Consider the following 23635-nt stretch of genomic DNA (forward strand, 5'->3'; position numbering starts at 1 on the left):
CGATACTCGATACCATTTTCGATACCACAAGGATAAAAACAAAGACTCCAAAATTCAACAAAAATATTTTCATTAAGAAATAAAATACAATAAACAAATACAACAAACAATAAGAACAATGTTTTGAGGTTGTATGCTCTACACAATATTAAGCAAGCTTGCTAAAAAACTTATAAAATTAAGTGTTCCTTCCTTGGCTTTGCTTTGCACACATAACAATGACACTAGCCAAACCGGTTAAGAAACAAAAATAATTCTCAGCAGCTGCACCTGTTAGAAAAAAAAGGTCTGAAACTGAAAAGTGCACAAAATAATTTAATCACACAGTGTTCTGAAAGTGCATTTTCCTCTATTCTGCACTTTAGATAAATGACTGCTTAGGTGCCACTGGTGGTGGCGTTGTATCGATACTTTTAAAAACAAGTATTGTATCCGGATACAACGTTTCAGTATTGATACTTTTGACAACCCTAATATACACATTAAGAATTGAAAATATGAGCATGACCAAAAATAAATCGAAGTCTTTGAAGGATAAAAAGCTTAAGTATTATTGAATGACTTTAGCAAGAACTTCAAATGTCATTGTTTCATATGTTAAAATTTTATTTGTTAAAAACTGACATGGACATTAACCTTATTTACACAAATAAATGTGTTTCAAATTAAATGTAATAATTGTAGTAACTGAAAATTAGGAAAGCATTGTGGACAGAAAAATCCAACAAAATTACTTACAGTATAATAAAGGATTTCATTTTCTTTTAAAGCACTGAAAACATATAAACATCCCCTAATTAGCTGGAAGGCAGATGTTATGTCTGCATGTTTCTTAGGATACAGCAGAGCAGACAAAGCCAGCTAAGAATCAGACAGGCATACAGAGGTAGTGCTGGTTACCCTGCAGGGAAGTGACTTACTCCACACAAAGCTCTTAGGAAGACGACTGTCATAGCTTTTGTTGAGACTAACAAAAAGATGAAATAATAACATTTTTGCATTGACTAGAGTTATTGATGTCTAAACTTTGATGTCAACCTCATTGATGACTGCAAAGAAACACTCAAGCCATACTCGAGAGAAAAATTTAAAATGAGAGTAAAAACAAACCAGACATGGATGCTTGATGAGCTGATTGTACTTTAGCACCATCGTATATCAGAAAACCACAAACGGCCTATATTCTTCAACTGCCTTGTATTCCTGTGGTTTTTGTGGCACCTGCAACAACAATGGATGAGAAACTTGAGCAGCTGCCACAGCCTTGTTCTTACCTTGCACCTTATGTCAGCACAAAAAACATGAAAGCATGTATGAAATTGGATGCATTTAAAAAAAAGATCAAATCCTGTCACAGTTAGAAACCATAGAGCCAAATTAGTTTAAAATGATTTTGTCATGTAATAAGTGAAATCATATATGAAATCTCTCATTTGATCTCCAACCTTGTGTGTAAAAAAAAAAAAAAAGGCGGAAAATATACTACAAAGTCAGTTGGTTGAATAACTGTTACCACCTTTTGCATGGGATCTACAGTATAAGAGGTAACATTCCTACTTCTTTAGATGCAAAGTGTTCTTCCTTTAGCCTTGGGCTTATTGTTTCAGCTGGAGGCAAAATCCTTGGCAGAGACAGGCTTTCTGCACTTTCATTTGCGGTTATAGGATTAGCTTTAATGAACAGTCAGAGGGTCAATTGTTTTACTATAAGCATATCATACATGTAAACAAAGCTGCTCTCCCAGTGCTGCTTGTTTTGTTTCAGAGTTGAACAGCTGTATCAAAAAGCCTTCACAGTTCATAAGTTTTATGGAAACCAAATTTCTAAGCTTTCATTGTTTTCCCCAGGGACGACAGAAAGGGCAGAGTACCACGTTATGTCCCACCCTCAGACATTTCCACGGGGCTTGGCCCCAGACTACAGAGGGGTTGCAGTGGGGACAACACTGGGCAGGAGAAGCAAAAACCTTTTCACTCCACGGGTCTTTCAGACGCTCAGCAGGCCTCTGCATAAAGCAACGGCAGTGTTTGGCCATGCTGGAGGCAGGCTGGTGGTACCCAACACAGGTGAGCCAACTGTGAGGCAATTTGATTTGATACGATCACAGAGGGGGGGATTAAAGTTGGGTTTTATACTGAGAGTTACTGTAAATAACATGAAATAAAATTTAAGATCATTTTCAAACCTTTATTAATAAGAAATCATACCTCAGTGAATGTTACTTTGATTTAAATAATTGACAAAGACAAAGCAGTGGCTGTTAGTAAAGTGAAAGGAAAAGAAGCTGATTTTTTTTCTAAAAACCATGGGGCTCGGTTACTTGTCCAAAAAAATGGCGATTTGGGTCGACAGACAACGTTTCAGACAGACGATGCCTGCTTTTAGAAAAAACAAACATTTTTCTAATTATTTGGTGGTATGGCTATATAAGCTTTAAACATCTCATATTCTTTATCCTGTGTGTCTAATTGGAGCTAGAGCATCGCTGAACAAATATTTAAAATTGTGGTCGAGATTCTTAAATAGATTTAGGTCTGTAGGATGCGGTGGCCAGGAGGTGCAAACCAACATTACAAAGTCAAAAAAACTTTTACAAGTTCCAATACAAATTATCATTTCAGAAAAGAAATTTACATTTAAAAAAAGAAACAAAAAAGAAAACACTTTTAAAAATTCAAAACAAATAGCATTTTAAGAAAACAAATAAAAAACATTCGAACTTGTAAAAGTTTATTTTTTTTTTATCTAAATATGTTTTCTGAAATGATCATTTCTTTTGGAACTTGTAAAGGTTTTTTAGACTTTGTAGTGCTGGTTTGCACCTCCCGGCCACCGTAGTAGGAAAACAATGTCTATTGTGATACTTGAATATTCTTTGATCTAAACCACTTCACTGCAGCTTTGGGTGAATGTTCTCAGATTTTGTATCTGTAAAATGGGCATCAGTCTTAATTCTTCAAACCAATGAACAGGTTTTGTTTCGGTATTTTCCCTGTGTTTAACTCTATGAATCATCCCATCAACTCTAACCAGCCATCCTCTATGAGCTGAAAAAAAGCATCCCACAGCATAATTCTTCCACCACCATGTTTAACAGTGAAGAAGAGGTATCTTTTTCTTTCCACTCTAAAATATTTTTTACAATAAAATCAAAATAAAATACACTGAGATGTTCTTCTACACATTGTACCCTAATGTAGCATGAACATTAGCTTACACAATGTTGGCTCTCAGCTTTAGTGTTTGAAAGCATATAGTTAACACTTTAACACTATGAAGAGATGCGTGAACCTCTGCTGTTCCGTTCGCTTCATAATTGAAGCACTTCTCATGACCCATTTATCATTCTATCCCTTGAGGAGCCTCATCTACCAACAGATTGGTAGTAATTGTTTATGATACCATCCGATGTTGTTAATGTTTTTATGAGATTGTGTTTAAGAAAGCGGCAGCGTGTAAGTGTGTCTGTTTGTGACAAAGACAGTGCTGGCAGCATTGGTTTCACAAGACCTTTGAGACTTGTTTCTGTCACCTCTTTCTGGGCCCATCACCCCTCTAGCTGTCACCCTCAGTAAAGAGACCTGACAGCTGAGCAGGTGTGTGCCATGCTTGTGCACCATTGCCTGCTTGCTGATCAGCTCTCGCGTGCCTCTTTCTCTGCAGGTATCAGTCTGTTGGTGCCTCACGGGGGGATCGCAGAAGACACTACCTGGGAAATGTACATGAGCATCAACCAGGAGGACAGCAGGTTAGGGACTCTCACAGAGGAGGCGCCGTCTGCCTCTCAGGCTGTTCTCTTTTAATCTTTCAACCCTTCGCCATGCATATCTCATCCATCTTCCCCTTGAAACTGTCTCCGTGTCTTTTTTTTTGCCAAACAAGCTCCTCTCTTATGGAGCGCATAAAGTGACACACAATGTACATATTCTCGCTTACAGATGCACATGTCCCCACCCAGCATGCAGTCTTTTGTCATCTTGCAGACACCACAGGGGAGGATGTGATGTGTCACAAACACATTGGAAGCTGTAGACATATTGCATTACTGCCCTAAGCAACACTCAGTAGAAGGAAACACACTTCATAACTAGTCTGTTTTCTATTTGTAGACATAACTGTGACAATATCTCTTTCCATCTCAACTGGTAAGAGATGTAAGTGCTGTGAACTCTGCAGTGATGGCTATATCTGGTTTCTGGTCAGATGGACAGATATTGGGTATGATGTGCTTCAGAATGTAGATGCAGCAGGAAAATCAAAGGTTTTCACTAAGCTGCTAGAAAAGCAAGATATAATAAAAAAGGATCTGTTTGAGAAAAATAAACTTCACTTTATTAGGTTCACTTATTAACAGGTACAGATTTTTAACAGCTGTAAAAGTTCGAACAAATAACAATCACTCAATGTTCTCAGATTTGTAAGAGCAAGAAAGATAACTTGAACTATTGGCGCTCAAATTGAGCATCGGAAAAGCTAAGAAAATTTGATTTAAGTGGCTAAGATGGCATGGCTGTTGGCTGCGGTGAAACTGGTCTGTGGACAAGCCAGTGATCTACTGGGATTTCCATCCACAGCCTTATTCTCAAGTTTGCACATGGTGGTCCAAAAATATCTGGTGATTTGAGGTTTTATGGAAAAGAAAAGTCTTGTTGATTTCAGAGGTCAGATGAGAATGAGCAGATAGGCTGGAGATGATGGGTGTGAACAGCAGCTCAAATAAATCCGCTAGTCACAATCAACGCCTGAAGGGTACCACCTGAGAAAGCAAATCCTGTCAAAAGCTCAAGCAGATTAGCTGCAGCAGCAGAACAACTCAACTCAACTCACTGGTTGCCACTTCTGTGAGCTAAGAACAGGCAGAAACAATAATCAGGCTCTGTAAATCAGGACCATGACAGATTGGAAGAAATGTTGCTTGATTTCATCGGTTTTGGTTCAGCTATGATATTTAGATTGTGAGATCAAAATTTGGTGAGAAAATAACGAAGGACAAAAGGGATTCAATTTGCCTTAGACTCAAACAACCTGTATTGTGTATACAAAAAAAAAAAAATTGATGCATACAACTTTTCTACAGTGAATGAGCTGCACAGAACAGTGAAATGAACATTTTCATAAAGTGCAGCAGTGATCAGAAAGTAAACAGTGTGGGAGAAAAGGAAACCAGTTTAAAGTCATGGTTCATTGATATGGAAAGTTCAGTGCAGTCCAAAATAAATAAATATGGTGCAAAATGCAGTAGAATATTGAGTTGTGTTCAATGTACATTGCCATGTATCAATGATATGATTCTGGCCGTTGTTCCTGTTATGGAGGACTGTATGCTGTACAATAATTCTCTATTATGACGACTGCTTTTTACCATTTATTGTTTTTATATGTACAGTGACCTTGAGTGTTTTGAAAGGCGCTTGAAATAAAATGTATTATTATTATTATTATTATTATGTTTTACAAAACGGTAAAACAATTGAATATAAAAAATAAAAATGGCCTCCACAGCCATTAAATCTCACTCCAGTAGAGCACATTTAGGATGAATATATGAAATGGTAATTCACATCCTGGATTTCGGGCTGGCAGAACTGTAGCAACAGTGAGGCTCTGTAAGTTTTTTTTTTTTTTTTTAAGTTCAGTACATCAAACAATGTTTTACTATAATTTTAAAAGAAAATCTAAAAAAATTTAATTTTACGCAAACATTTTAAGCCTCGGATGAAATATCTGTGCCTTGCACGCAGTTTCCCTAGATGCTGAATCTGTCTTATGACATTTTTCTGATTTGAAGCAGGATGTCAGTAGTATATGTCTGAACTGTTCCTCCTGAGATGTTATCGCACCAACATGAGTGGCTGCTTGTGCTTCTGAATATGATTCCATTTCCAAAGCAAAATCAAACAGCGGCAAGAAGAAAAGTGACACTCACGCCATCTGAAATTCAGCCTTCATCTCTCTGCAGTTGCACACACCCATTAGGTCCCTGAGGTCACTGGGGAAAGGAAACACATCCAAGGTCATATAGAGGCTGTGGCTCACAGCACAGTTAGTGGGCTGGTTGTACACTTCTATGCCTTAAGTCTCTCCCGTTCAGCCAAACTGTTGCCCTCCAAGCTGCTGCTTTGCTCTGATAAGCCTGATGCTGTTTACTTCTCTAGCTGTCGTTTAAGTAGCTGCAGGATCCGTGCACCGCTGAGCTGTCAGTCAAAGCCTATCTTCTGACAGCCGCATAGTCCAGGGGAGAAATTGGATCCTTTCTTCCTATTCAAACCTCGGTCATCTACATAAGATGTTGTTTTCCTTTTCAAAGCATTGGAATCGATCAGCCCTGGCTCAGTTTCAGGTGCTCAAAGAAGCTTTCGCATGTCCTCCAGGCATCAAGAAGTTGAATTTTTTTTTCTCACTGTGTGAACTTTTCGAGCTCAGCAGGGGGACATCAGGTTGCTCAAGGACAAAATCATGGTGTGTGGCAAAATACACCTAATATGATACGGCTCACCTGAGTTGCAGTGAATAAGCTGAGGGGTGCCTTTCTTTTTTACACACAGAGATAGTCTATTATATCGAAACTTTGTATAAAACCAGCCTAAGATTGGTTCCTTCAAAATCTTTGATTTGAATTCCTTTTAACTGAATTTTACCAAGTTTTCTTAGTAAAACTTTATTTTTTTCCAGAGTCAAACCTTAAATTACACCTTAGGATTTTCTTTTGGCTTCCTGACGCAATTTTTTTTCACATCACATGAATAAAGGTAAATATTTAATAAGGCCCTAAGCAATCTGTTTGTTCTCACTTTACTCAAAGAGAAACATCTATCTGATTAAAATCTCCTGCCTTGATACAATCAACAGTTTATCTGCAGATTTGTCTCTTTGGGACTGTGGAGCTTTTGGCTGAAATCTCCTTCCTCCCACTAATGAGAGCAGCTCTGATTGAGCAGAGGTAGCAGGTGATCGAAAACAGCAAAGCAGTAAAAATTATTAATTAAAAGGGGATTTAAAAATAACTATCAGATGTCAGATAGGGATTTGTCTGTATGGCCATGACTAAATCTTTGATTGCATGCATTATCATAAGACCCATTGCATATTGAAATATATTGATTTCTAGAAATTGAATTCTTCTTTCACCTTGAAAGGTTCCCTGGCATGGACCAGGTCATTTGTTTTTTAAATGCAGAGTGCATCATTAACGGTTGTTAAGAGGGGATCATTTGATTAAAATGTTACCAATGTGTTTTAAAAATAGGAAAAAGAGCATTTATCCAGTTAGGTTTGCCGGAGGTATTATAATTTTAGGAATATAAAGCCTATAATTCAGCATAACTGCATCTGGTCACAAAAATAATTTTGTTTTAGCAATCACTAAATAACATAAATTAGGTCAATTTTTTTGGAAGCATAGATTTTATTGTATTTATCTGAGTTTTTTTTGTATAAGATCTGCAAAAATTAGTGGGACTTACAGTATTCTTTAATGGAAAGAAGATATTTTCGATTTATTCCTTTTCTGTTTCTAAAAACAAAAACTCAACAATTAAATTTTTATTAAGAAAAAAATCCTTAATTGCAGCACCTACCCCCAGTCTGTCGGGGTATGTCTCGAAAAAATAAATATGAAGAAGAGCTGCTTAGTTCTCTTTGTAAAGTAATTATAGCTCAGCCAGACTGGATGGAGAGATAATATATATATATATATATAATATATATATATTTGTTTTTGGGTTTTTTTTACCACAAGCTTTAGATGTAGATTTTGACTAGGTCATTGTAACAAAGGAGTTTTATCTGGATACCTGTTTGGGGTCGTTGACTGCTGTAATGTAAAACCTTTAAGCTAGTCTCAATTTTTTTTTTTTTTTTTTTGCTGCCTCTAAAGGCTGGTGTACATGGCAGAAATTAAATAAGTTTGGGCCATTTGATAATAATAATTTAACTTTATTGATCTCACATTGGAGAAATTTACCTCTGCATTTAACCCATCCCCTTGGAGAGCAGTGGGATGCCATTGTTAGGCGCCCGGGGAGCAATCAGGGGTTAAAGGAATAGTACACCCAAAACATGATTAGCCTTCATTTTCTACTCACCCCCATGCTGAACAACACTCTGGAGTACTTTTTTGATATCTCAAATGCATCTGGAGATCTGGGAGGCTTCTTGCTGTCTGCTGACATTCAAATAATGGAGGTCTATGGTGACCGAGACAGAAAGGTCCATAAAAGTCCACAAAAAACGTGTCAATATTCCTCCATACTGCTCGTCCAATGTATTCCAAGTGTCCTGAGTGGGTAGCATCCAGAATTTACTCGAAACGAAGTCATTTAGAATGTTTTTAGAGCATCAACAGTAGTGTATAGGATTTCCTGAAAGCGCGCACCTGCGCGATCACAACGCTACGGAAGCCGGCAGACCAAACCAGATGAAAGTGCGCATTCAGCGTCTGCTCTGCCAATAATGCAAGCTAGAAGAAGAAATGTGCTGTTTACCTGTGCAAAGAAAGAAACAACGAAAGAAAAATGTCTGAGGACTTCAGTGTTGAGGAAGAGCATGAGTTCTTTGCCGAGCTGAATGCGCACTTTCATCTTCATTCTGGATGCTACCCACTCAGGACACTTGGAATACATTGGACGAGCAGTATGGAGGAATATTGAAACGTTTTTTGTGGACTTTTATGGACCTTTCTGCCTCGGGCACCATAGACCTCCATTATTTGAATGTCAGCAGACAGCAAGAAGCCTCCCAGATCTCCAGATGCATTTGAGATATCAAAAAAGTACTCCAGGGTGTTGTTCAGCATGGGGGTGAGTAGAAAATGAAGGCTAATCATGTTTTGGGTGTACTATTCCTTTAAGGGCCTTGCTCAGGAACCCAGAGTGGAGTCACTGGGATTTGAACCAGGTACTTGCAACCTTCTCAAAGCACAAGCACACTGCTCTAACCCACAAGGCCAACACTCCATCCCTTTTTAAATGTAAGACACCCCACACACAATCTTGAGCATTGACTGTTTTTGGCTGTTTTGTGTTCTCTCTCCAGTGTTCTACAGGTACAGGCACAGGCATACAATTAGATAAAAAGTGTTGGGGTAGCACATAAAGAGTAAATGAAAATTGTTATTCATCAACTTTACATCCGAATGAGCAAATAGATTCAAGTGTAATCATTGCTATTTTTTAGGTCATGCAAGGAGTCATTTCAAACTGAAATTACAACACCAAAGGAAGAAGCTAGATGTCTTACTATGCACTGGTAGCGTGTGATGTGCTTACCATCCTGGTGTTGTACCATATTCTGTGACCTTCATGTATTTTACAATAGAATTTCGAATTAGATTTTAATCTTGTGACGTCAGGTTTGAAATCCTGTGAAGTTAGGGTTTGTAGATAGCATACCGGTAAGGAGAATTTGCAACAGCTCATCCTTGAGTCATAATATATGATGGGTCATAGCATATAATGTAACACTAGCATCAAGGTCAGCTAGTGACAGAAACTTTTCATGTGGAGGGATTGGGATTAAGCAAGCAAATTAACACATAACCAGGGACTGTGAAAATATATTATTTTCTGTAGAGTTTAAGAGCAAGGTCATAATAAAGTGGGTAAAAACTATTGTAAGGATTATTCTTGCTCTTGATGTGTGTCTCTGTGAAACTCTAAGATTACCTGCTTCTTGCGTGTCAGAAATGATGTTTTCCCAAGTAGCTTATCCAATTGGGTCGGTCATCTTTATTCTGCATGTGGCAAAGATTTGGGAATGGAGTGAAGAGCAGTGTCCTTGATCTAAGAACAAAGTGTAATATTTTGATAAGGCTGGAGCCATTGATGTCTCCTCATCTGTTACTGTGCATGATGTAATGATGTGACAGACTGGACTTTAATGAAAATGCTTCTTTAGCTGTGAATCAAGGCCACTTAACAAGATATGAGCCGCTTGGTCAGCGCTGCCTTCTGTAACTCAAAGCAACTTTCCTGGACTGAGATTACAATTTCTATCAAAATCTTTTCTCAGGTTGTGCAGGTGGTGGAGTGGTTAGCGCGCATGACCTGCGTACGGAGGCCTTAGTCCTCCATGCGAGTGACCCGCGTTCGAATCCGGCCTGTGGTCCTTCCCTGCATGTCTCTCCCTCTCTCATACTCCCTTTCAGTCAGTCTACTTTTGAAAACATTAGCCACTAGTGCCATAAAAACTCCCCAAAAAATTATCTTTTCTCATGGTTATTTAATACATATAAATTATTAGGTGTTATTTAAAGAGTTTGTTCCAAATGGTCTCTTCTCAGGAAAATAACCAGAGAAAGAAAGCTTCAAGGTGCAAACACAGAGCTTTCCTTAACACTATAGTTAATACAACAAATAGGGATTGGAGCTCTAAGCCTTTCTTTAACCCTGAAGTAAATGCTAATGAAATAAGTATGTAGCCCACTCGAAAAGTTATACAGTTCATTCTTATACTGTCTTTGTTGAATCCAGTGTAAAACTAAACAGAAGAGGCTTGTTTTGACTGATGTATTGTATGCATGCCGGCGTGAGTGAGTAATTGTGTTTGTAAGGGAAAGAAAAAGCTCTGCATTAGGCTTGTTTACCACTGGTCATCTGGGAGCGCATTGCGCGCTGGAATGAAAGCATCAGGTGCTTACGTCGATGTTGTTAATACAGTATTCAGCTGAAGCCACAAAAAAAAGCACTTTGTGACTAAAAGCACTTAGTGAAAATGAGCAGCTGTATGTATACATTGTGATGACGGGTTGCATTGCGGTCTATTTCTCATGGATCTGTGCTGGGTTTTATATGGGGATAATTGCGAGTAACGGGTCTGAGCTCTACAGGTGGTTTGAAAACTTATACTCACTGGGACTGATAAAGAATAAATAATATTTTAAGACATTGTTATAGAATGTGGCTTTTTCAGTTGTCATCAAGGGGAATCTGCACATAGTAGCCATATGTTGTCTTTTGAACCCCTCTTAACAGGGATATGAGATCAGAGTTCTTACAGCTTCCAAACCGAGTTATGAACAGTTGTCCTGTTGTAAGGTTCTGCACCAGAGATGTGGATTCTTGGAGCTCTTCCAGCGTTACCATGGAGCTCCCGACTACTTTTCTGAATGATGCTCCTTGCCTTGCTTCTTGATTTAAGATGGAAAATTTTATCTTTGTAGGTTTGATGTTGGCCATATTCCTTTAATGTTCACAGTATGCTGCATTTCTTGGTCATCAGTATGCCTTTTTTATTTTACTAATGGTCTCTGACCAACCTGTGATGCAATCAAGGAACACCTGTTTTTAAAATCACATGGAATTACAGTCCAGATGACTCCATCTACTAAATAGGTGACTTCTGGAGGCTTAAAACAAGCACATGCAACAATTTTCTGATTTTCCTTTCATCAAAAAATAGGGGATATGGTATAATTATATGTACATTTTTATGGTAATATATTTTTTATCAACACAATGCATTTTATGATTGTTCTGTTACTTATTGTAACAATTAAATCTGTTTTGAATACCTTTGCATTGTGTTATACTGGAGGTTTTATTCAGCTGGAAATAACGCCCAGGACTCCCAAACAATTAAAAGGGTTATTTCACATTAGGACACTGGACTCTAAGCTCCATTAAAGGGAGAAATGTAATAATAAAAAGGACTATTTTCTTGTATAAACTAGACTGAAGCTTTTCATAGTTCAAATGGGAGCTGCACAATGTCTGTTGCTTTTTTATGAACTTGTTGTTGCATGCATAAAACCCATAGTGATATTGTGCAGTGGCACATGTTAGGTATTAGCATTTGACAAGTTAGTAATAAAATAAAATGCTGTCAGCAGTTTTCACAGGGACTATTTGTTTGATAGAAAGTGCTGTCACACCACAGCTGTTCACACCCTGTTCTGTGGATTAAATCCAGACTCACAGAGGCAGGAAATTTCTTTTTTTCCCTTTTTTCTTTTTCTATTACCCTCCATTGACAACGTGCCCGGTCAAATACGGACTGTGGGAAGTGTTCCCTTTAATTAGGGTCTGGATTCATAAGCCCATAAGCATTGTAGCTTTATTTCAGAACACGACAGATAACGTATAAAACATTGTCAACAACATATTTGAAAAACTGCCTCATAAGGGGTTTTGTTTTAAGGAAATAAAAAGGCATCATGATGTTCATCTGCACACATGAGACCGTGGGTAATCAGCAACTGAAATTGTAACCAACAATGACTGCAGTGATAGCTCATTGTTCCCATAACCACAATCAGGAATGCTAAAGAATCATCTTTAATCTTTGTTCACAGGCAGGCTGGCTCATTACCATAGTCTCAGCAGCAGGTAACCTTGGTTTCCTCTGAGCTGGGGGCTGATTAGCACAAAAGTGCAGCTGCACGGACAAAGTGCTGCCTGACTGGAAGTGTGAAATTATATTTTTGACTGTACTTTTAATTTTCTACTGTTGATAACAGTATAATGGAAGGCAACACTTCTCACAGCTCTATGAATCAACAGTGGTTGGAAAGTCCTCTCACAAACAGGTTATTCATTCTGCAGGCCCTGCCTGCAGGATTGGAAGTCTGCAAAACTGCCTGGAGAACTGTTACATCTTGAAATGCAAAATGAGTGAAAATAATATGAAAAGCTACCTATCAATACCTAACCGCAAGAATCCTCCATCTGTGCTTGAAAGATGGAGGATTCATTTTGATATTCCTTCATTTTACATGGTTTAAAGAGGCTGGAGCTTAAACAGTGCATCCAAACAGACGATAATGAAAGCTGGTGAAGCAGAAAAAAAATATAGAAACCATTTAGTATTTTACAGTTTACAACCTAATGGAAGAATGTTGAAAAAATATGACCGCATCAGTGGCCCACCCAGAATACAAAAAACTATACGTGTTTGGAGGTTTTATTTAACTGGAACCAATGCGGACTTACTTTTTCTAAAAGGTTGTAGCTCCTTCCCGAGATAATCTTATTTGCCATTTGCTTAATTTGGATGTATAAAGAATTAATGGAAATTCAATATAAACATGAAGTAGGATTGTTTTTTATCGTTCCTGAAACTTCCCTGAACATTGAGGAATGTTGATTTGTTCATGCTTTTATAGTCTGTTCTAATGACATGTAGGGTATTAAACAACATTTTCTGTCCTGGTATTATATTAACTGTATAATTTAGGTCAAATTTTATTTTTTCCTGTTCAGTAAGAATGGGTTTTCTAGGATAAAAATGTATTCCTTCCCTGCAAAGTTTATGAGCTCCTTCAGAGTGTCAAATAACTATATGGTAAAATAAATCTAAAATTAAAACAGGCTCTAAGTTAGTTGTTGCCACTTAAAGCATTTTGCATTAGTGTTTTTATTCACTTTAGTTTTTAAAGTACAACTTTTAGGTAATATATGTCAGACTGCATCATTTCCAAACAATAAATCAGAAGTTATGAAGCAGTACTATGCCTTTGTTTTCCTAGTTTGAAGATGTTTCGCCTTCCATCCAGCTTTTTCAATTCAAAATGTCAGAATTAGCATTGAGTTCAAAAGTTTATAGAGTAGCCCAACAAAGCCTTGTTTTGGCTTAGAAAACATGCAAATTGAACCGAAAAAAGAGGTTAGCTCCGTAGGAATGGGGAGTCAACGGAGGTCTTTGTTAGTCTGCAATACTTGATACTGGTCTATGTTTCTGAAAAGTGGGAGGCAGTACTATGAGCAAATACATGGTACTTGAGTAGCCTTTTTTAATCAAATTTTTATTTTTATTAATTTATTTTCCCTACTTGGGTAATTTCTCCAACAACTTTGTTTTACTTTTACTAAAGTAAAGTTTTTACTAAAGTTAGTTGCTCTGTACTTGTTGACAGTGTAATGACAATAAAAAGCTGAAAAAAATGATAAGAGCAGAACATTACTTATAACTGTGATTGTTCCAGTGATGTTAAAATTCAAAACAAATGCAGAATCATGTTTTAGGTGTAATTGTTTAGATAAGAATAAGTAGAGAACCCCAATTTTAGTAATATGTAAGGTTCAGGGTACATTTGTCAGTGCCATAAAACTGCCCTCTGAACGCCCCTATGCTGGTGCTTCTGTTTGCTTGTATGATTTAACACGCACTCTACACATGCATGATGCATCTCTGCACTCATGTTAGGGTCTGTTCCCGCCACAGTTTTATTAATGATGCTGAGAAACATCCATGCTGCTGCAGTGACAACAGCACCAGCATTGTGCCCTGTGTATGTGAGGTATCCAGCCAGGCCAGCTGCATGACTGATGGTGGTCCCATCGATTGCTCTCAGTCTTTAGGGCTTCCAGCCAAGTTTGGGCCCCTGGCCAAGAGCAGCTTGGCCCGGCTAATCTGTCACCAGGCTGGCCGGAGCAGCCTTCATAAGCTCCATCGACCCACAAAGCTTACACACTCTGGTCTAAAGCCTGTCCTCCCCACCCTCACTGTCCATTAGTCTTGGTGCTTTAATCTTCCTCTATCTGTGTGTCTCCGTGTCAGCTAGTCAGGGATTGATTCATTATGGGTGTCGAAGGATTTGAGTTTATGGTGTTCATGTGTAAGTGCTACACTCTGAATCCTAATTACAGAGGGACCAATTGGTAAAGATGTACAGAGCCTTGCAGAAGTATTTAATGATACTGGTTTACATTTTTTTATGGTACCACAACAAACTTTAGTGTTTTTTTATGGGGCTTAGGTAATAGGCCTGAACAAACTACAGTAGCAGTTTACTGTTAAGTCGGAGGAATATTATACCCAATTTTTAAAAATGTTAACAAATAAATGGTATGAAAACTGTGGCATGGATTTGTTTTAATTACATTGATAGAATATTTCTATAATACTGAAAGTTTTTTCCCCATTCCTTTTCTAAATACCTCAACTCTGGAGTTGGCGAGAATGTCTATGAAAAAGGGTTGTCAAGGTAACCACAAATTCCCCGCAGTATTTAGGTGATGACTGGGCATTAACCAATAACAAATCCAAATGCAGTATACTTACATTAGAAAAAAGGTTATAGTTACACACTATTAAGACTACAGAGCATAGAGTGCATTATTATTAAAAGTCTGAATAAAAAAAGAACAATTAATGAAAAGAATAGTTTAATGGTTGCTGAATTTTGGTCTAATCTGCAGCATAATCTCTATAGTTAAATTGAACTTTATCGCTGAGATCTGTTTTTAGATCACAGGTGTCATACCAAAATTTCACACCCTTGCAGTCTTTAGTTTGACTTTAGTATGCCCTTTCATACTTATTATTTTGCAAGTAACACACTGAAGCTATATTTATATGAAGTTTTAATGTCATATAGGTATTGTGCTTTAAAAGCTGAGACAAATCAGGGTATATCGCCTAACAATAATATTTTCCTTTTTTTTTTAAACTGGTGTAATGTTTAAGGCTGGGAGTTTTTATTTTGTTTCAGATTCAAAAGAGGTGCTTAACAGGAAGTTTGTATAACAAATTTAATATGCACAAAGAAGTAATAAAAATGTATGTATGCATGGTACCAAACTGTCCACCTGCTTAACATAGGTCTTGTTTGGCTGATGGTGTTTTTTCATTAATGCCTTATGCTAAAGGTAGCTTCTTCACTTCAAGACACCATAAACTTTACCCTGAGTGTACCCAGTAATGATTAGTGATGCTTCCCTGCAGATGTGGCATCATAACAGAGGTCCTGCCTCATATGGCTGCCACTGTCTGAAATCACATCCCATTGTAGAGCAACCGTCAATTTAATAAAAAAAAAAAAATGGATTCCAAATGGAGATTAAATGTTTTCATAATTCATAGGATTTTTTTAACCGTTAATAAATCTTTAATCAAATCCATCCTTCATAAAATAATTTATATAATTTGTTGCTGCTGCTACTATGTATCTACTCTTTGGCCACTCCATAGAGTTGAATTTTAATTTTCTCTGTTGATCAGAACACCCAGAAGAAGCAGAAAAAAGGAGAATTACATTTGACGATCTGAAGACATAATTTATGACAATTTCATTTTCATTAAAAGCTAAAACTTCACTAAAACCGGTTCATATCCACACACCTTTATTAAGTAAAGCCTGCAAGACTGCTTCACTAACAGTTATGATCAAACATGTCACTTCTGCTCTGTTCAAACCTTACCTTGCTGCATTATCAACCATCCTGGCATCCTGCTGTGATCCTTTAAAGATCTGAACACAAACATTGCAAAACATTACAAATTCTGCTTAACATTGCTGGTTTTAGATTGTGTTTGCAGACAAAAAAAATAATAAATGAAATTAACATTAGCATTAGGTCTAGTGGAGGACAGGCTATATTATTATTTATTTATTAAAGACGATGACAAGGTGATTCATGTGTCCCAAACCTCTTTTTTTTAAGTATTGTAATGCCTTAAATATTTACGACAGTAACCAATAAATACATAACCAACAAATTCACACACCGTGTGTCTTTTTAGAGGTCCTATGAAGCATATGAACCATTTTTTTTTGCACAAGACTTTGATTAAAGCTGAAATGAGGCTCAGAAAGATGTTATAGCTCTTAGTGGTATTTTTCTGCTTTATTTGTTCATTGTTTTTTGTTTTGATGTTTACACAGATTAACTGTTCATTTTGACTGAATTATGAAGCAGTTTTGTCAGCTGCTGTAAATGTATAATATGATCTGTGAAAAGTGTTAACATTGCCAATGATAAACTGGGAGATGTCTAAAATAAAAGTGAGAGATTCATTCAAGTGAGAAAATTTTATCCTCCTTCTATGATGTAGCTTACTTTGAGTTCAGGGTTGAAACCAAAAGTTCTCTTTTTTTTTGGAGCTGTTGATTTCTACTCATTTTTATGCGGTAAAGGCAGGGGAATACCTACTGTACTTCCAGGACACCATCCGGACTCTCAGATATTAAACCTTTTGTTGACATTTGACAAAAGCACCTTCTTACATATTTCACATCGGTTTAAGTTGCTTCAGCTCCTTTACAGTTACCTTTGGCCTCCTTACTGCTAATGAACTCTCCTTGCATATCATCAGGTGAATGAGCACATGTTGAAAGATGTGTAGCTGCAATTGTTTATATCCTCTAGCTTTAACCTGTTTTTTCTACTCTTTCTTCTTATTGACTCCTTGTTTAGTGCCGTTTCTTAACAAGCATCTGGCATCTTAAGATCACAGCTCTATTTACATCACCATGAAAAGACTAATGTGTGGACTGTTCACCTGTCAGATTGCTCATGATCAAGGACTCCCTTTGATTCAGAGTTATAAGACTGAAGGGATCTAAATACACACTTTTTTAGCTTCTTATTTGTAAAATCAAAGGGTAAAAATTTTCTCTTCAACCTAAAATATACGGTATGCTAATTTTGAAACTCCCAATCTGTAGAAGGAATTTGGGAGTTTTTTTTTTCAAACAAAAGCAATGAATTTCTTGAAAAAACTATAAAAGTGTTGTATTTTCTTTGTGCACAGCACTATGCCGGAGGATGGGGCAGAGATCTTTCTGAGTCCTGCAGTCACCTATGGTCCTCCAGGCCTCGACCTGTCCTGCCCAATAGCCATGACCATAGCACATTGTGCCGAGGTCGCTGCTGATAACTGGAACATCAGGTTAAAGAGACAAATCCAGGACAGGTGGGAGGTGAGTCGACCCTTTTTAACTTCTCAAAATACACAACTGATGATTTTTTTTTTTATTTGATTTCATTTCAATACTAAAAATTGTTGTGTATAAAACTACAAAAGATATTTCAGTTTGGCCAGATTTTAAAATCTCCTCAGTGGAGAGTGTTAAGTCTCGTCTCAAGACCCACTTTTACTCTTTGGCTTTTCACACTGCATAACTGTGTCTGTGTCCTTTTATTTATTCATTTTAAGCTCTTCCTGCTTTTTTTGTGTGTGTATTGTTTTTTTTTTTTTTTTTGTTTTTTATGTCAAGCACATTGGAAGGTGCTATATAAATAAAGTGGTTTGGATTGGATATTGTTTTTGAGTCTTTAAATAAAACTATTAACATTCAAAATTATTTTCAAATCAGATAGTATTGATAGCTTTTACTTAAGAATAGGGCTCAAACAATTACGGATTAATCGGGATTAAACGATTATTGAAATAATCATCAACTAATTGAGTAATCATGCCTTTAGCTGACAGAGCAACCCACTAAGAGCAGTAATTATAACAAGATTAAGAAAAAAATCTATAAATATTTAGCATTTAAGATAAAAAAAAAAATGTAGCTGTCATTATGCTCCATCCAGAAAACCTCAAGTGGAAAAGTTTGTTTTTCACCTGGTTTAAATTTGGAAAAAGTCTTCTTAAGGAACATTTGGCTATCTGATTATTAATTGATTAATCCAAAAAAGAATCAACAGATTAATCAGTTTGCAAAATAATCGTTAGTTGCAGCCCTAGTTAAGAACAACAAATGGAAAAAAATGCATCCTTACTTGTGAACCTGAAATGAATTTCACTGCTCCAGTGTAATCATTCTTCAATTAGTAAGTAACCAATGCAAAAAAAGAAATGTTTTTGCATTTTTTTAATCAAATGATAAACAATATGTATGAAAATATAAATTTATACTTTGTATGTTGGTTACAATGTTAATTCCAACCTTGATGGATTGATGAATTATAAGACGGGGTTCAAATTAAATTTGCCAACAGAATTAAACATCTAAAACACTAAATCACATTTTTATCTATTAGCTGTCCGCTTGCAGCCAAAAATGGAGAAAAACGGCCAAGTGCACCTTTTAAAAGATGCAGGACCTCACTCCTCTAAATGCATTAGAGTGTTATTTCAGTGATTGCCTGTGTGACTTTCTTCTCACATCTAGCTCTTAATAAAATAACAGCTCTAAAAAAAGTCCTTCAACTCTGCCCTATAGAGTAAAGGAGCACTTAGACACCTGCTTTCATTCTATACGGCCGCTATTCTTCTACTCATGCTTTCTCTGTATGTGAGGTGCTCTTTTAATGTTTAAGTAACCTCATCAAAAGCCTTTAGAGACCTCATCAGGTCACAGCAACCTAACAGACAGTTTTTCCCTGAACTGTGTGTGTGGGGGGGCTGTGACTTTTCTTACCTGTCCTTTCACTCTGTGTGACATTTGCACAGATGTAATTTTCCTGAAGATGTGTTGCACAAAAGGAAGCTATCAAAATAGCCATCTCTGATGGGAGCTATAGGCTGACATAGAATAGGGAGAGGTGTGACACAGACAGGAAGATGGAGGTTAAGACAGGGTATATATTCTCCAAATGTAATGCTGTGGCCCATCTCTGTCACAGAGAATTAATGAGCCCTTTATCTCAGGAACGGTGCTCAGTCAAATCCTAATCTCTAAATTAGCGATATAATGAGAGATGAAGGTCTCTTTCCCACTCTGTCCTCTCTTTCCTTTGCCCTCACTCTTCTCTTTCACCCTGTCTGCCTCTAAGCGCCATTCCCATTTAAGCTTTCGCTTCTTTCCACTTTTTTGAGTCTATCATTTCTCCCCCAGCCGCCTGGTGGGGATGAGCTATATCATAGATATCCGTCATGTATGCTGCATCACTAATGGGGCCTGGGTGAAAAAGCTGTAGGCCACCAAATTACTCTCCTTTGCTTTATATGGCACAGTCAGGCCATATGCGGAGGGGGCTGCTGGGTCGCAGGTATGTTAAGAGGTGATTCAGGGAGAATTTAGCACACGATGAGGAGCAATTGGCCATTAGATACAGCTGCCCCCTGCTAATCCGTTTTGTCAGTGTTACCAGCTCCCCATCTGTTTAGAGAGATGTGTCATTATTCATTTGGCCTCTTTTTTTTTTTAGCTTTGTACAGCTCCTGATCCAAGGTTTCCTGGGAGGTTTATAGGGTGTGATCTGCAAATTACACCAATGATTATGGAATTATAAACGTGGTTTACAACAAAGACTGTAGAATATACTGTCAGAAAATATACTGATGGAAACAATATGGCTTGCAAGAGTATTTACATGTTACAACTACAATCCTCGATGTATTTTGCTGGATATGTATGCAAAGAGCAACACAAGTCAACTGGTAAGAAGCATAATAAAAGGAAAGTTTTCTATTAAAAGCTTAACTCTACTCCATAGACATACATGTATATATGCAGCCTTCCATGGTCAATCATTTGTAGAACTAGTTTCCACATCTGAAATTCTTTTAATGTCCCTTACAATAAAAGGAATATAGGTGTAAACTGTTATGGCTGGCAATTACACAAGCCTGAATATTTTTTATTTTTTGTTGAATTTAAAAACATTTTCCTCTGAAAGACGTGTTTTTGGTCAACTTTGAAACTAAAGTATGTGACCTCCTATGTATCTGACCCTAATTATAAGTTAAAGGATTGGTGATCTTAAAAAAACACAGCTCTACTGAATATCTTGCTAAGGACTCTTATACAAATACTATAACCATGTATAATAATTATTTTTATTATTATTATTATTACTACCATTATTATTATTATTATAGCTTTTTCTAAATCTAAAATATCCTCTTTTAGAGTACAGACCCAGATAAGATATGTGCTGTATCCTTTACAGTACTGCTGTTTTCTGACAGATTAGACCTAATTATTATTATTTATATTCTGTTTGTTTGTTTATTTTTTCTCTTAGTTTTTTCCCTGTTCCTCTTTGTAATACTATTTCCCTGTTAATCTTTTTTAAAGCAATAAAGCTAAAAAAAAAAAAAAAAAGAAATGAAACACAGCTCTATTAAAAGAGTAATTTTAAGTCTTTTTAGAGAGAACCCGCTAGGGATTGTCCCGCATTAAGATGCTGCCACCACTTTGCCTCATAAAGAGATAATGTGTTCAGATTGTTAGCTTTCTGCAACATACAAATATTTCTGCTTTTGCCTAAAAGTCCAAGTCTGAACACAAATACTAGATAATTTTATTTCCCCAGATATTTATCTGCAAATAATTTCAAGACAAGTTTGATATATTTTTATGTAAATGTTGCAGTTATAGGCTACTTTGTGTCATTCAATCATAAAATTACTCTTTCAAGATTGGGGTTTCTAATGTTACTATATATAAAAATACATAAATTACAAAAATATTTGTAAAAATATGTTCTATTAACTTAAACTTCATATAGAAAGGAAGTGTTAACTTTAAAACATTATTTCTGTTATGCAGCTGTACCAAGTTATCTCTTCTGTTTCTCTACATCCATAGGAAGTGATGTCGGTGGATGAGGAGAGCACATCCTGCTACTGTCTGCTCGAGGCCCAGAGGTGCCACTTGCTGTTGGAGCAGCCGGGTCGTTACGCTCTGATGGGGGAGGCGCTGAACCAGGAGGCAGCCAAGCGACTCAGGCTTGCCGTCTTTGGCAGTCCAGATCCAAGTAACTCCCTGGGTTTCTGTCTCAGGGTGTACTGCGTGGACGACACTCCCTATGCTTTTCAGGTATCAGGGAAGAAATATAATATATACCACTATACTAATCCAGTACTGATTTACATACATATTTGTTAAGAATATAGAATTTGTTTCAGATTTTCTACAATTTGACATAGTCAGCAAATAAATAAGTTAAACAAAAGACAAATCCAACTTTAACAGATCAGTAAATTTCTGCTTGGAACTTATCCATCTTGTTTTTTTTGTAAAGAACGGGCTTTTTTTATATATATTAAAAAAGGCTTTTTTTGCTTTTTTTCCCTTCATATTATAAGGTGTGCTCAGGTTAAAACTAATGAATTGATTTTCAAAGGTCATCACCCATTTTTTTCTTAAAGTAAACCCAAACTCCAATATGAATGATTCACACACCAATTAGCAATCATCACAGCAGATGTGTAACCTGGCTTTAGCAGCTTATTTACAGCTGTTAAATTATCTCCTGCTTTCTGTGGTCTCATAACTGTGTTAGAATTTGGCTGAATTCATCATAAAGCCAATCGTATTATATTCTTCTGCTTTTATCTTCAGAAAGTAAGATTGAGCTTAAATTTTAAATGCGATCACTAAAGACTGCAGAGTTGGTGTGCCGTATTGATACTTTTAACCTTTTTCAGCTCATCACCCGACATAATCATCATTAACGTCAATAAAAAGCACTTACCCTGTTATTGAACCTATGCTTACCTGTTGGATGGTTGTAAGAAAATGCTAAAGGTGAAGAAATGTTTTAGGCTGGGCTAATTTTCTCTGCTCCTCTCTGTTATACCTACAAACTCAGCTGGAAACGCTCCCTGCCTGTTATAGGGCTTGCAAAACAACACCATAGTACGGCCTGTTCCTCAAAGATTACAAATTAGAGGCGCTAAATGCTAAATGCATGCATATTTTTTTTACATGTGCAATAAGCGAGCGTGTTGCGGGTGACCTATAAATATTGTTGCGTAAATTTTAAGACGTGCAAACCAATTTGGTTCTGCCCATTAAAATAAGCAGATTACGTGTTCTATTGAAAAGAGTCGGCCTTCCACACACACACTCATGTCTCTTTGCAGACTCTTTTAATATTCTATTTCTTTTATAAACAGGCAACAACTATTTTAAAGTTCAGTCATTGTTTTCAGATTTGGTTTAATTGTTTACTGTCTACCAACCTGCTGCATTTGTTTCTGCCAGCTTCTGCGTAGATTTTATTTCTTTGTCAATGTTAGTCTACTATTGTCAAAATTATTTTTGCACATGTACCAAATATCTCTGAATCCGCTAGATTTGTATTAATGCAACAATCACTGCAGATATTTTTGCATATCAGTTTGCTCCTCACTTCCTGAATGACTGATAAAACATGCAAAAACTGCGACCAAAAATTAATTTCTGATTTGGATAATGGCTTTGCACATGGCTTTGCCGTTTGGCTATTAGAATGCGATCTTGCATATTAATGAAAGTAAACACACAAAAAAGATTTTCATACGCTGTCTGTTGAACTGCAACCGCAAATCACTTTTTATGTTCTTTGAAGATCTGCTTTGGACATACAGTCACATTTGCACCAGTTTTAAGACAAGCAAAGCCTCTGAAGATCAGGCCCTAAGAGCATTAGACTTTGACTTCATTAATTTAGTTTACAGCAATGAAGAAGGTATACATGGTCATTAACATGACATAGCAAATACAAATATTTGTTTGCATACAGCCAAAACTGTCTCTGCAACCTCACACACAGTAATAACAGGTTTAAAGATTAAAACTTATAGACCCATATTCCTGGTGACACCATCCAGCTTATTCTAGAGAAATATGAGTTCTTCCAAGGCCTGAAGAAACATACTGTCCCTCCAGAAAGTTCTGGATTTGCCCCAGAACCAATTTGGAAATCATGACCCAAAACAAATATTAAATACCAGAGAAATCATGCCAAAAGCTGCTCAGCACTTAAAAAGGGTTTTTAAAAGCTGAATCCAGGAAGTGTTTTTCCTTTGATCATTGAAGAGGTTATGAATAATTTTAATGCAGTATTTCTTTTTTTTAGGTAAAGGGATTTTTTTTTTCTACTAATGATGCCAATTGATATCACTTGTGCATGTTATTGTGTTTTAAGAGAATATTGTCCTATTTTCTTTTAGAAATAAAGCTCTTTATATAAAAGATGTAGGAAATATTAACAGGAATATTTTGGCAAATTAGGTAGCAAATATCCTGCAAATA

General features: G+C 36.7%; 1 protein-coding gene across 3 annotated transcripts in view; it reads left to right on the plus strand.

Annotated features, from left to right (window-relative positions):
• The window catches only part of unc5d (unc-5 netrin receptor D), a 272442-nt gene that overhangs the window by 232244 nt on the left and 16563 nt on the right, over positions 1-23635 (plus strand). For all 3 annotated transcript variants that reach the window (XM_015390399.1, XM_015390401.1, XM_015390400.1), the window contains exons 11-14: positions 1848-2066; positions 3664-3748; positions 17470-17638; positions 21203-21433. In XM_015390399.1, the coding sequence (XP_015245885.1) occupies positions 1848-2066; positions 3664-3748; positions 17470-17638; positions 21203-21433 (704 nt within the window). The remainder of the gene's footprint in view (positions 1-1847; positions 2067-3663; positions 3749-17469; positions 17639-21202; positions 21434-23635) is intronic.

This window comes from Cyprinodon variegatus, unplaced genomic scaffold, assembly GCF_000732505.1.
Source record: "Cyprinodon variegatus isolate N-32 unplaced genomic scaffold, C_variegatus-1.0 Scaffold497, whole genome shotgun sequence".
Lineage (NCBI taxonomy): Eukaryota > Metazoa > Chordata > Actinopteri > Cyprinodontiformes > Cyprinodontidae > Cyprinodon > Cyprinodon variegatus.